General features: G+C 43.0%; 1 protein-coding gene across 1 annotated transcript in view; it reads left to right on the plus strand.

The window, feature by feature from the left end:
• Positions 1-11,122, plus strand: part of NECAB1 (N-terminal EF-hand calcium binding protein 1) — a 155,839-nt gene extending 144,717 nt beyond the window's left edge. The window contains exons 11-13 of the mRNA XM_029063658.2: positions 196-273; positions 3,300-3,391; positions 9,978-11,122. Coding sequence (XP_028919491.1) covers positions 196-273; positions 3,300-3,391; positions 9,978-10,006 — 199 coding nt within the window. The 3' untranslated portion in view covers positions 10,007-11,122. The remainder of the gene's footprint in view (positions 1-195; positions 274-3,299; positions 3,392-9,977) is intronic.
• Positions 11,123-11,177: the final 55 nt, after the last annotated feature.

Below are 11,177 nucleotides of genomic sequence, written 5' to 3' on the forward strand. Positions count from 1 at the left end.
GGAGTTTCAAAAAGTTAACAATACAGATGACTTTCAAAAGGCTTTCTGTTTCCCCCATCAAATTTCTGTGGTTTAGAAGTCCACATGAATCAATAGGACATCATGTTGTCTACAAGCAGTGTTTGGGAAAATGAAAAATTTTCTAATCTTTAAATTTCTTGAAGGTAATAATATTCCCTTTGGTCTCCAATCCAGTGTGTCTATTCAGAAGCTCTCAAATGAATCACGCTTCATAGTTTATGAGTTCTGGGAGAACAGCAGTGTGTGGAATAGGTAAGTAGGAGGCAACTAACTGTTTATATTCACGGGTCCAACTCTTTGCCAAACAGATTGTTTGATGTCTTGGGATGCTGAACGAGTACTAGACCTTACAGGCTGTTTCTGAATGGCATTAATAATGTTAAAATATGATGAATTGTTTAAAGACAGAACAATTCTACCAAGCATTCTCAACCCAAAACAAACATCATGGGTAGAAATGTATTATTCTGAAAAGCTTTCAGATTATACCGGATGGCAAGGATAGTACTTTGAAGTTGTACAGTCCTTTTGTTTTTCCAAGGTTCTTTCAAGTTTCTTATCACATTTCATCCTCTCAGCATTTCCCTGGGGTAGAGAGAAGCAGGGATCATTATTCCCATTGCCCATATAAGGAGATGGAGGCAGCAGAGATAAAGTGACTTGTCCAAGATCACACACCTGGAGGGTACAGAGCTGGAATCCTCTGACCCCCGACTCACACTTTCCAATAGACCACATTGTCGTCCTGTCCGTCCATTCCCCGCCACCCTCCCCCCCCCCCCAACACCCAGGGCTTCATTGGACTGAAAAGACAAAAACAAATGAAGGCATCCTCGAGGTGGGATATACCTATATAGCACATACCACCACCTAAAATGGAGGACAAATCTCCTTGTGGTTTAACTTAACATCATGATCCATACTGATTAGAGCAGGTTGTTAGACAAAATACATATTAACACGGAGGCTCCCCCATCACTCATTTCCTAGAGTAGAGAGACTTGATAGTGAAATAGGTACACCCAACTCTTTTATGAGTTGAGGATTGGGTCCTTGCAATATTTTACTCTAAGGAAATCTCCTACTGCAGTCCTCACCCATTCCAGTGCCAAGCGGTTTCCTTGATAATGTGGTATCCTGAGCCCAAACCGACTCATATTGCTGGAAAAATGACCCAGATGACGTGTGCTAGCCAAAATCCATAATTGAAAATGCAAATTATGACAGAGTTAAGGAGAGAGAAGGAGGAAAGTACAAAAAAGAAGGGAGAGAGGAAGAGAAAGAGACAGAGAAAGCCTCCATATTTGAAGGCACCACAGATTTCGGTGAGATTTCATGCCTGTGAAGATTATGGCAGAAAAGATAGCCTCGTCTACACTTTATACACATTTAAAGATAGTAGGGAACCTTTTCCATCCTCTTATCCAGTTGATGTTAGCAGAATATGACCACCCTCCCAAATGCTTAGTACAGTGCTCTGCAGATAATAAGCACTCAGTAAATCTCATTGATCGATAAACAGGGCTGCTTGGTGAGTATCACAGCTACCTCCCCAGCTCCTAGAGTCTTGTAAGGAGTTACCTGAGCTAACAGGATTTCTGTTCAGGGTTGAGCTGGGCCATCCTTAGGCTTGGGAGAGTTGGGGAAATTGCTCTGGGAAACATAGGGTGCCTCCCAGTAAACCAAGATTCCAAGAAACTGTTACTCCAGAGACTGCAGAGAGAGAGAAGTTGGGGTGACTCAAGTGCTCGTCACCAGCACCCTTTGCTCCACTTGCGCCTTGCTGTTTCAACAATCACAGCTCTTAGACTCCTGTTTCGTGGGAGGTCGAAGATGCCCGAAAGAAAGGACAGTAGGGAGAGGGGCCAGGGGCCGTGTAGAGTCCCATCAGGAGGAGCAGAGAAATGCTGCCTGAGCGTTAGTCTGGGGAGGAGGGTCGGAAAAAGATTGCAGGGTAGAAGAACTTCTCTTTCAAACCCTACTCTTCCGTAACTCCCAGGTGAGGTCTTGCATTAGGTTAATTGCCCTGGGCCTTGTATCTCCCTAGGTGGCTCTGGAGAGGAGGGAAGAAGGGAGACAGTCACACTTTGCTCTCCCTCCCCCATCCCCTTGTGGCTGTAAGGGCTATCAGGGGAATGGGTCAAGTAACTAGAACCATAGCACTCTGCCACAAAAGGCCCTATTGGTCTTCACTTTAATGGGACTGTTGATGGGTGGGGCACACATTGGCCAGCCTAAACACTGGGATCTTATCTTCTTGCTAGAACTAGTGAGAATGGGTGATTGCACAAATTAGACTACTGTGCCACAGAGACTGTGATATACTGAGATGAACTAGGGATGAGTAGCATCTCTGAGAGGTGAGCAAAGGAAAAAAAAAAGAACAAAGGGAAGAGAAAACAATCACTGGGTGTTTGAAACGCTCTGGGCATATCACTCCCCTCCTCAAAAATCTCCAGTGGTTGCCTATCAACCTTTGCATGAAGCAAAAACTCCTCACTCTTGGCTTCAAAGCTCTCCTTCCCCTTGCCCCCTCCTACCTCACCTCCCTTCTCTCCTTCTACAGCCCACCCCACACACTCCACTCCTCTGCCGCTAACGTCCTCACTGTGCCTCGTTCTCACCTGTCCCCCCGTCCACCCCGGCCCAAGTCTTACCTCTGACCTGGAATGCCTCCCTCCTCACATCCTTCAAACTAACTCTCTTCCCCTCTTCAAAGCCCTACTGAGGGGTCACCTCGTCCACGAGGCCTTCCCAGATTGAACCCTCCCTTTCCCTCTGTCGCTCCTCCCTTGCCCATTGCCCTTCCCCCTCCCCACAGTACTTGTGTATATTTTTACATATTTATTACCCTATTTATTTTATTAACGATGTGTATATATCTATGATTTTATTTATCCATTTTGATGGTATTGATGCCTGTCTACTTGTTTTGTTGTCTGTCCCCCCCCTTCTAGACTGTTACCCCATTGTTGGGTATGGATTGTCTCTATTGCCGAAATGTACTTTCCAAGTGCTTCATACAGTGCTCTGCACACAGTAAGCACTCAGTAAATACGATTGAATGAATGAATGAACTCTACAGGGTTGAGGGAACCGGGCCAAGAAAGGCTCCCACGTCCCTTGTGAATCTGCAAAAAGGAGGAGCCGAAAATCCCTCCAAAATGTAACCCACGATATCCCAATCCTTAGTTGCGAAGGACAGCATCAGAATTCTGTACATGGACAATCAGGCCCAGAGATGAACAAACTGCCCTGACCTTGGTTCATTTCCACAGACACCTGCAAATGAATTACAGCAAAACTTTCCAAAGGAGCAACGTGGACTTCCTGGAAACTCCTGAGCTCCTGTCAACCATGCTCGTACCTGGTAACGAACTCTGTTGACTGTACATAACTTCTAAGTGTATTTAGCGTTTGGTGTGAAGATTTTGGTGGTGCAGTTTTTCTTCTGTTTTATTTCTGTTTCTTCCTTCAGTCAGAGTTCAGTTTTCTCAAGAAATTAAGGTTTGGTCATCATCAGGAATAAGGTCCATCAGGACTGTGACTTTTTAGAGGAGTAAATCTGGGGGCTGAGATGCAAATGTTGTACTCTAGTTGGGACAGAACTAGCGGAGGATGGAGAAAGCATGGCAGTTTTCCCAAGCACAGTAAAGGGCCATAGCACAGGGCCTAGAATGATCTTCCACCCACGATTTGCTCCCCACTTCTAGTCACCCCACTCTACCTCCCCCCCCCCCAGCCCCTCACAATCCCCTAAGTTTTCCTAGATACAGTAAAGTGATCGTTTTGGCTCCTGAACCAAAGGCCCAGCTTCGGGCTGGAGGAAAGCCCTCAGGATAGGGTCCACAGGCTGGCAAGGCTCAGTGGTACTTCAGCCTGCATGGACGTGGCTCCTATGCCTGCATTAGGCCCTAGGTGCCCATATGGGCTACCTCAGGGGTTGCTCATAAACTAACACAGGAGCAGCCGTAGCCATCAGAACAATCAGGAAGTTTGGGGCTGCCGCTTGCCATTGTCCCAAGTCTAAAGGATAGGCCTATATCAATAGTATGATGTTACCTCCCCAAAGCCTCACTATTCCCATTTTACAGATGAGGGAACTGAGGCAACAAGAAGTAAGTGCCTTGCCTGCAGTCACACAGTGGACAAGGTTGTGCCTAGAACTCCAGTCTTGTGATTGCCAGATCTTATCAGACCTTTCTGCTTCTCTCCACACTACTTTCCCATTCTTTCTCTTTCTTCTTCCCTCCACTTGAGAACTGGCCCACTGGGTCTTGGCTGCAATTAATTAATAACATTTATTAAAGCATTTACTGTGTGTGACTAGTAAATATTTACCATTTATATTTACTGCAAATATAAATGGTAAATGTTTACTATTTATATTGATTAAGCACTTGGAAAAATACAATGCAATAGAGTTGGTAGACACAATCAGTGCCCCTTAGGAGCTAACAGTGTAGTGGGGAAGAGAGATGCTGAAATAAATTATAGAGAAGGAAAGCAGCAGAGTACTAGGAAATGTGTATAAGTGCTGTGGGAATGGAGGTGGAGTGTCTATCAAAGAGCTTAGGGGGCACAGACCCAGGTGGCAATTCAGAACAGAAGCAGACTAGAGGGGAGAAATGAATGGTTAGTCAGGGAAGGATTCTGGGAGGAAATATGATTTTAGCAGGGTTTTGAAGATGAGGAGAGTGGTGATCTGTCGAGGGAAGGAGTTCCAGATAGAAGGTAGGACATGAGCTAGAGGTCAACAGTGAGAGAGATGAGATTGAGGCACCATATGTAGGTTGGCATTAGAAGAGTGAAGTGTGTGGACTCGGTCGTAGTGGGAGAGGAGTGAGGTAAGGTAGGAGGGGCCCAGCTGATTGAATGCCTAAAAGTTGATGGTAAGGAGTTTCTGTTTGATGTGGATGTGAATTGGAGGTTTCTGAAGAAATCATCCAGGAAGCGGGGTGAAATATGGACTGGGATGGGGAGAAACAGAAGGCAGGAAGGTCAGCGAGGAAGCCGATGCAATCTTTGGGGTGGAATATGACCATGAGTGCTTGGGGCAGCATGGCAGCAGTTTGGATAGAAAGATTCTAGAGAGGTTGTGAAAACAGAAACATATATATTTGGTGAAAGACTGCATATATGCATTGAATGAGAGAGGATAATGCCAAGGGTATGAGTGTGAGACAGGGAAGATGGTGATGGTGTTTATGGCAATGGGAAAGTCAGGGGAGGCCAGCGTTTGGGTGGGTTGAGGAGTTCTGTTTTGGTTACTTTAAGTTTGAGGCAGTGGGTCATCCAAGTAGAGATGGCCTAAAGGCAAGAGGAAATGTGAGATTGTAGAGAAGGAGAGAGATTTGGGTTGAGGTAGATTTTGGAGTCATCTTTGTAGAGGTGGTAGTCGAAGCCGTGGGAGCGAATAAATTCTCCTTGTTAGTGGGTGTAAATGGATGCTAGAAGGGGGCACATAACTGAGCCCCAAAGGCCCCCTATGGTTAGGGGTTGGGAAGCAGAGGAGGAGCTGGCAAAAGATGGAGAAGACGTGGCCAGAGAGATAGGAAGAGAACCAGGAGAAGTCAGGTATAGGGGAGATTTTTGCACCTAACTAAGCTCCGGGAGGAATACGACAAGGGGTCGCCATCAAAAGTAAGGATGGGCATAGAGAAAAATCAACAAAAACTACAAGATATAGAAAACAGGCTAAATTTACAAGTTGAAAGATGCAAAAGTAAAATGAGAAACCAGTTGTTATGATTTGGAAGGGATGAGCCTCATCGGGCCAGGCAAGGGTTGCTAGTCTAAACCACAACTTTCCCAGTAGTTCAGATGTTGCTCAGATAGGCATTTTTACCTATTCGCATGGGGATGTGCTTCTTTACCAGGTCTAATTTTACTCAAGAAGTCTTGAAAGGCAGGTGAAATCATCTAGGAGGAGAATCAGGTGCAGGATGTGGTGGAATGGGGAGAATCAGAGCGTCACGCCTGCTTCTATAGTCCCACACGAATATACCTGACTCTGTCTCTTCCAAATATTGAAATTTTGGGGGAACTAGCTGGTACCATCGTTACCATCAGGTAGCTTAAGAGTTCATGCCAGTTTTTCATAACCCTGAGCCATCCCATCTAAGTTGGACTACCTTCTCAAAGCAGACCAGGAAAGTTTTCACTAAACCAGGTCATTCTCAGGTTTGACTTGTAGAGGGGGTTGTTTTCCTAGGACCCAGCTTCAAATCATTCTCTTCATCTTCCCCTTTTAAATAATAATAATGATGGTACTTGTTAAGCACTTACTATGTGCCAAGCACTGTTCTAAGTGCTGGGGTAGATACAAGATAATCAGGTTGTCCCACGTGGGACTCAGTTTTAATCCCCATTTTACAGATGAAGTAACTGAGGTACAGAGAAGTCAAGTGACCTGCCCTAAGTCACACAGCTGCTAATTGGCAGAGCCCAGATTAGAACCCACAACCTCTGACTCCCAAGCCCGTGCGCTTTCCACTAAGCCATGCTGCTTCAACACTCAAAACTATGCACCTGCCTTCCCACCCTTCCCTTATACTTCTACAGAGAAGCAGCACTAAATAGTGGTCTGGTGGATACAGCATAGGCCTGGGAGTCAGAAGGGCCTGAATTCTAATCCTGGCTCTACCATGAGTCTCCTGCATGACCTTGAGCGAGTCACTTCACTTCTCTGTGCCACAGTGACCTCATCTGTAAAATGGGGATTAAGATTGTAAACCCATTGTGGAACAGGGACTGTGTCCCACCCTACCCCAGCACTTAGTACAGTGCCTGGCACATTGTAAGCACTCAACAAATACCATCTTTGCTTCTCAGGCCATTCTCCGATGTTCCTCCCCACTCATGACCTCCCATCTACTTACCAACCCATACCTTTACCCAGATTTTCACATTCTTCCAGTTTCTCCTACTCCAGTGCATTTTCTTTTTTCTTCCTGTCATTTTTATTTGCATCTGATCTTTCTTTTTTCCCAAGGTGCTGTTCTGTTTTTCCATTGTATATCCTCTTTCCCTTCTGATCTGTCTGATCTGGTTCTCTCCTTTTCCATCTCTTTCATTTCATTTTGGCCTCTTTTTTTTTCTCTATCCCTTTTCCTTCCCTTTTAGTTTTTTCTATTTCATCCTCTTTTTCCCTCCTTTTCTCACCTGTTTAATTCTTTTTTTTTTGTCTCTTTCTCTTAATCTCCCCTTCCCACCTTCACATGATTAAGGAACAAGGAGCACTTTTGTAAGGGGCTGCTACTTACTGAGCTCCCATTTCTCACACAGAGACACACATATACACAGAGAGCCAGGAAGGCAACTTAACCTGAGGTTCCTTGATCCCACAGGTTCCAGGAATCCAGCATCACTAGGAAAGGGTCAGCAGAGAGGCTGGGTGCCAACAACCCCATAGGACTCCCACTTATTCCAATGGAGCCTGGGGATTCTTTCATTCATTCAATCGTATTTATTGAGCGCTTGCTGTGTGCAGAGCACTGTACTAAGCACTTGGGAGGTATAATTCAGCAAGAAAAAGAGACAATCCCTTCCCACAAGGGGCTCGCAGTCTAGAAGGGGGGATGTGATAATACTCCAGAAAACTCTAGTCACTGGGATTCTTGCCATCATCCCCCCACAACAGCCCCTAGATATGAGACCTCAATTTGGGACTATCCACTGCTTAAAGGAACAAGCTGTTTCCCCAGCCTCAGAGAACCAGCCTATAAACTTTGCTTCCAGGTCCTTCCTCTCCCCTTGCCTACCTAGTGAAAAAAAACAAACTGGCAGGGCAGAGAATTTTCCTCTACAATGACTAACCGAATTCGTAGATAGGGAGAAACACTCCATTTCTAGGGGTAAAGAGATGTGGTCCCAAGGTGGGGCTTGTGAATACTAAGAACCACAGGATAAGAATGTCATGTTTTGCCAACCCCTTGAATGAAGGCTCCTGAATTAGAGAGAAAAGGAGGCATGACTTTGTGGAAGGAATCTTGGAGCTGGTGTTGGAGTGGGAAGGAGGAAGCACTGAAGAATCAGCAGGATGAATGTCCTGGAGGAATAGTAGCACAGTTCAGAGAGCTGAGTCAACATTCGGATTGATCCACATCTGATCCCTTGAGAGTTAGGACTGATTTCCAGGGATCCAAGATATATGCCTTTATTCTCTATGTGGAATGTATAGCCAGGCGATGAGTGTGCTTAGTTACGTTTTGCTATCCTAAGAAAAATAACAACAATTTGCATTCAGCCTCCACAGTGAATATTCCAAGTTATCAGGAGAGAGGAGAAACACTTCTGTCTCCCAAACCAATAGTGTGCTTTAAAATATCCTACGGGCCAATCCATATTCCTTAGAGTGAATTTTCACCATGGCAACAGCTGTATTGCTCTCCTGCACTGCAGCTAAAAATAAAGTGGTTATTAGGCTGTTCTTGCACTTTTTTTCTGTTTCATCAGTCAGTTTTTCTCATTTGAGATTGTTTCAAGTGTATTTTACCATAACCGTTTTTGCCCGGTTCTTTAAATTAGAAAAAGGTTATGGCTGATTCAAGGAAATATATTTTTATGCAATCACTGCACTACTTTTGACAAATTTTGTATAAAAATCTATGAAGGAAAAACAGGAAGACTGTAAATAATGACTCCAAAACCTAGGTTGCCTGAATTAGCATAAGGTTTTTAGCCCACAAAGCCTTGAAATGCAGGGTCTTATTTTCAGGAACCCTTAGCATTCATTCACGGAAGTAGCTTGGAGCTCCAAAAAAAAAAAATCAAGCAATTTAATCAACTGAATGTAAACCTCAAATCTCATGAACCAAGATTCTCCTTGCTCACTAATTGCCCTGACATTCAGGTAACACAGAGGGCAATTGTCTCTTACAGCAAAAATTGATTATTCTTGGAAAAATCAGGCTCTTGAGATTCAGAATATGGATTAGGATGTTTTAGAAACCAATTTTATGTAATCCATTTGAAAATAAGTGAGGTTGAGCAGAAGTAATGCATATTAACCACTATCATTTTTTACATCTAAAAAACATACAATAACTAATTTTATTGTTTGATATTCCTTTTGAAAAGCATTTCTATACCATAGTTTTTGTATTCTCCTATCCTTCAGCCATTGAAATGACCTTAAATATAATTATGGTATTTGTTAAGCGCTTACTATGTGGCAAGCACTTGTACCTAGCGCTGGGGTGGATACTTCTCTCTTAAAACCTAACCTTGATCTTACACACCCAGTCATTAAAAAGTGAAATCACTGTTCTCTGTTTCTCTTTTCTCTTGATACTTAGGACTAGGGGATAGGGCTTTCTGAAAATAAGCATAATTTAAATCTAAAGCTACCAATCTTTGGGCAGTGCCCAGAATGTGGCATATAGGTCTGCTCAAATAATCTCTCCCCAACTCCTTCACAACCCCTTTATTTCCCACACCTTGCTTCTGCAACCACCAGTGTCTTCAGAGTTCCCTCTCAATCAGTGAACGATATACACTAAGCACTTTACTAAGTGCTTGGGACAGTACAATACCCCTCTTCTCTGCTTTTTCTTCCCCCCTTGTTCCCTCTCCCATATCCTGGTTGTGGAAGTGGGAAACCTGAAGGTGAATCAAATGCTGCCCGACTTTTTTCTTTCTGATCAAGGGTCATGTTTTGTCCTGTTGCTTATCGGATTCCACTGCTCAACAACCCTTCAGGTAGGAGATCTAGCTATAATTGTGTTTAGATGAAATAAATCAATATTACTGAGAAGATTTAAAATGCATAGACCGACTTGGCCCTCGGTTAAGTATATGTGTAAATAACACCCCTTATGCTGAAGGTCGGCTGAGTATTTCTCATAAGTCAAAGAAAGGTGGATAGTTGATTTCTGGATATTTAGTGTGGATAAGAAAAGGCCAGAAAAGAGGAAGCAGTTCTCATTATTAAAAGAATCTGTTTTTTTTTTCAGCTTCATGGTGGGTCCTGAACAACAACTAAATGTTTCCTTATGGTGCCAAGAGAACAACTTAACTATTGCTTGTGTTTAGAAAGCATATTGTGAACCCGTCTGTACTAGTAATCTACTAAACGTTTGTCGAATCTGCTCCCCTTTATTTGTGGTTAAATATGTGTTCCAGTCTCCTTAGTTGTGCCACTTTATGTGCAATGAAATTTACAAGTTTAAATATTCTCTACTGATAATGTACATGCTAAATGTGTCGTCAGTAAAGCTCTCATATTATGCCATGAAGGACCAGCTTCTAAGTTCCTCAGAGAAAAATGTTTGTAGGGAAATTGAAATTTATTTACCCATTAGGTCTAAATATTTGAATGATTTATGATAGAAAACTCAAGATAATATATAAAATAACTATGCTATTATTCTTTGGGCAGATGTTCATCTTAATATTGTACTGACATCCTATAAAAGTTCAACAGTAATGTACAACTGTATGGTATTAGTATTTTCAAGTACTAAACTTCATTTTTTTCCTCCTACCAATGAACATTCTATTCTGAGATCTTTTTCATGTTTTAAAAAGCTATTGGCCCTAAATCTGTGCATTTTCCTCATTACCTATAGGAATAAATCAGTGTATACGGATTAAATCAATGCAATAAACCTCTAGCCATTCCATTCAAAAATGAGACATATTTTCCTTGGGCACTAGTCATTCCTAATTAGACTCTTTTAGAAGTTGGATTCATTCTTTCAGGGCACAGTGGAGAACTCTAAAATGCTCGGTAAACCAGGCAATACTACCTAATCTTTTGGGGTTGAGAGCACTCTGATTTCAGTGCTGCCATCTTTGATTTCACTGCCATGTGCCAGGATAGGCCAAGACTGGGGTTCACTTGCAGGGTGAAATTTGCAGTGTTGGCTTAGTAAAAGTTTGGGTTACTTTCAGAACTTGTCACCACACACTGGATGGTGTAAGATTTCAGTTGGGCAGCACTGAATTAGGCACTGGGAGAATCTGATTCAGTATGAAACAATGTTTGGTTATGTCAGGGGAATGCATTTTAATATCACAGCTTTTAAAATTTAAAAATCAGAAAGTTGAAGCAACCGTTCAAATTTTCAGCTTATTAAATTTGAGTCCAAATAACTACCTTAAGGCTGTTTCTGTCTGTTTGGCTAATTTGAAACACTGCCAAATAACTTTGC

The sequence above is a fragment of the Ornithorhynchus anatinus genome, chromosome 4, assembly GCF_004115215.2.
Source record: "Ornithorhynchus anatinus isolate Pmale09 chromosome 4, mOrnAna1.pri.v4, whole genome shotgun sequence".
NCBI lineage: Eukaryota > Metazoa > Chordata > Mammalia > Monotremata > Ornithorhynchidae > Ornithorhynchus > Ornithorhynchus anatinus.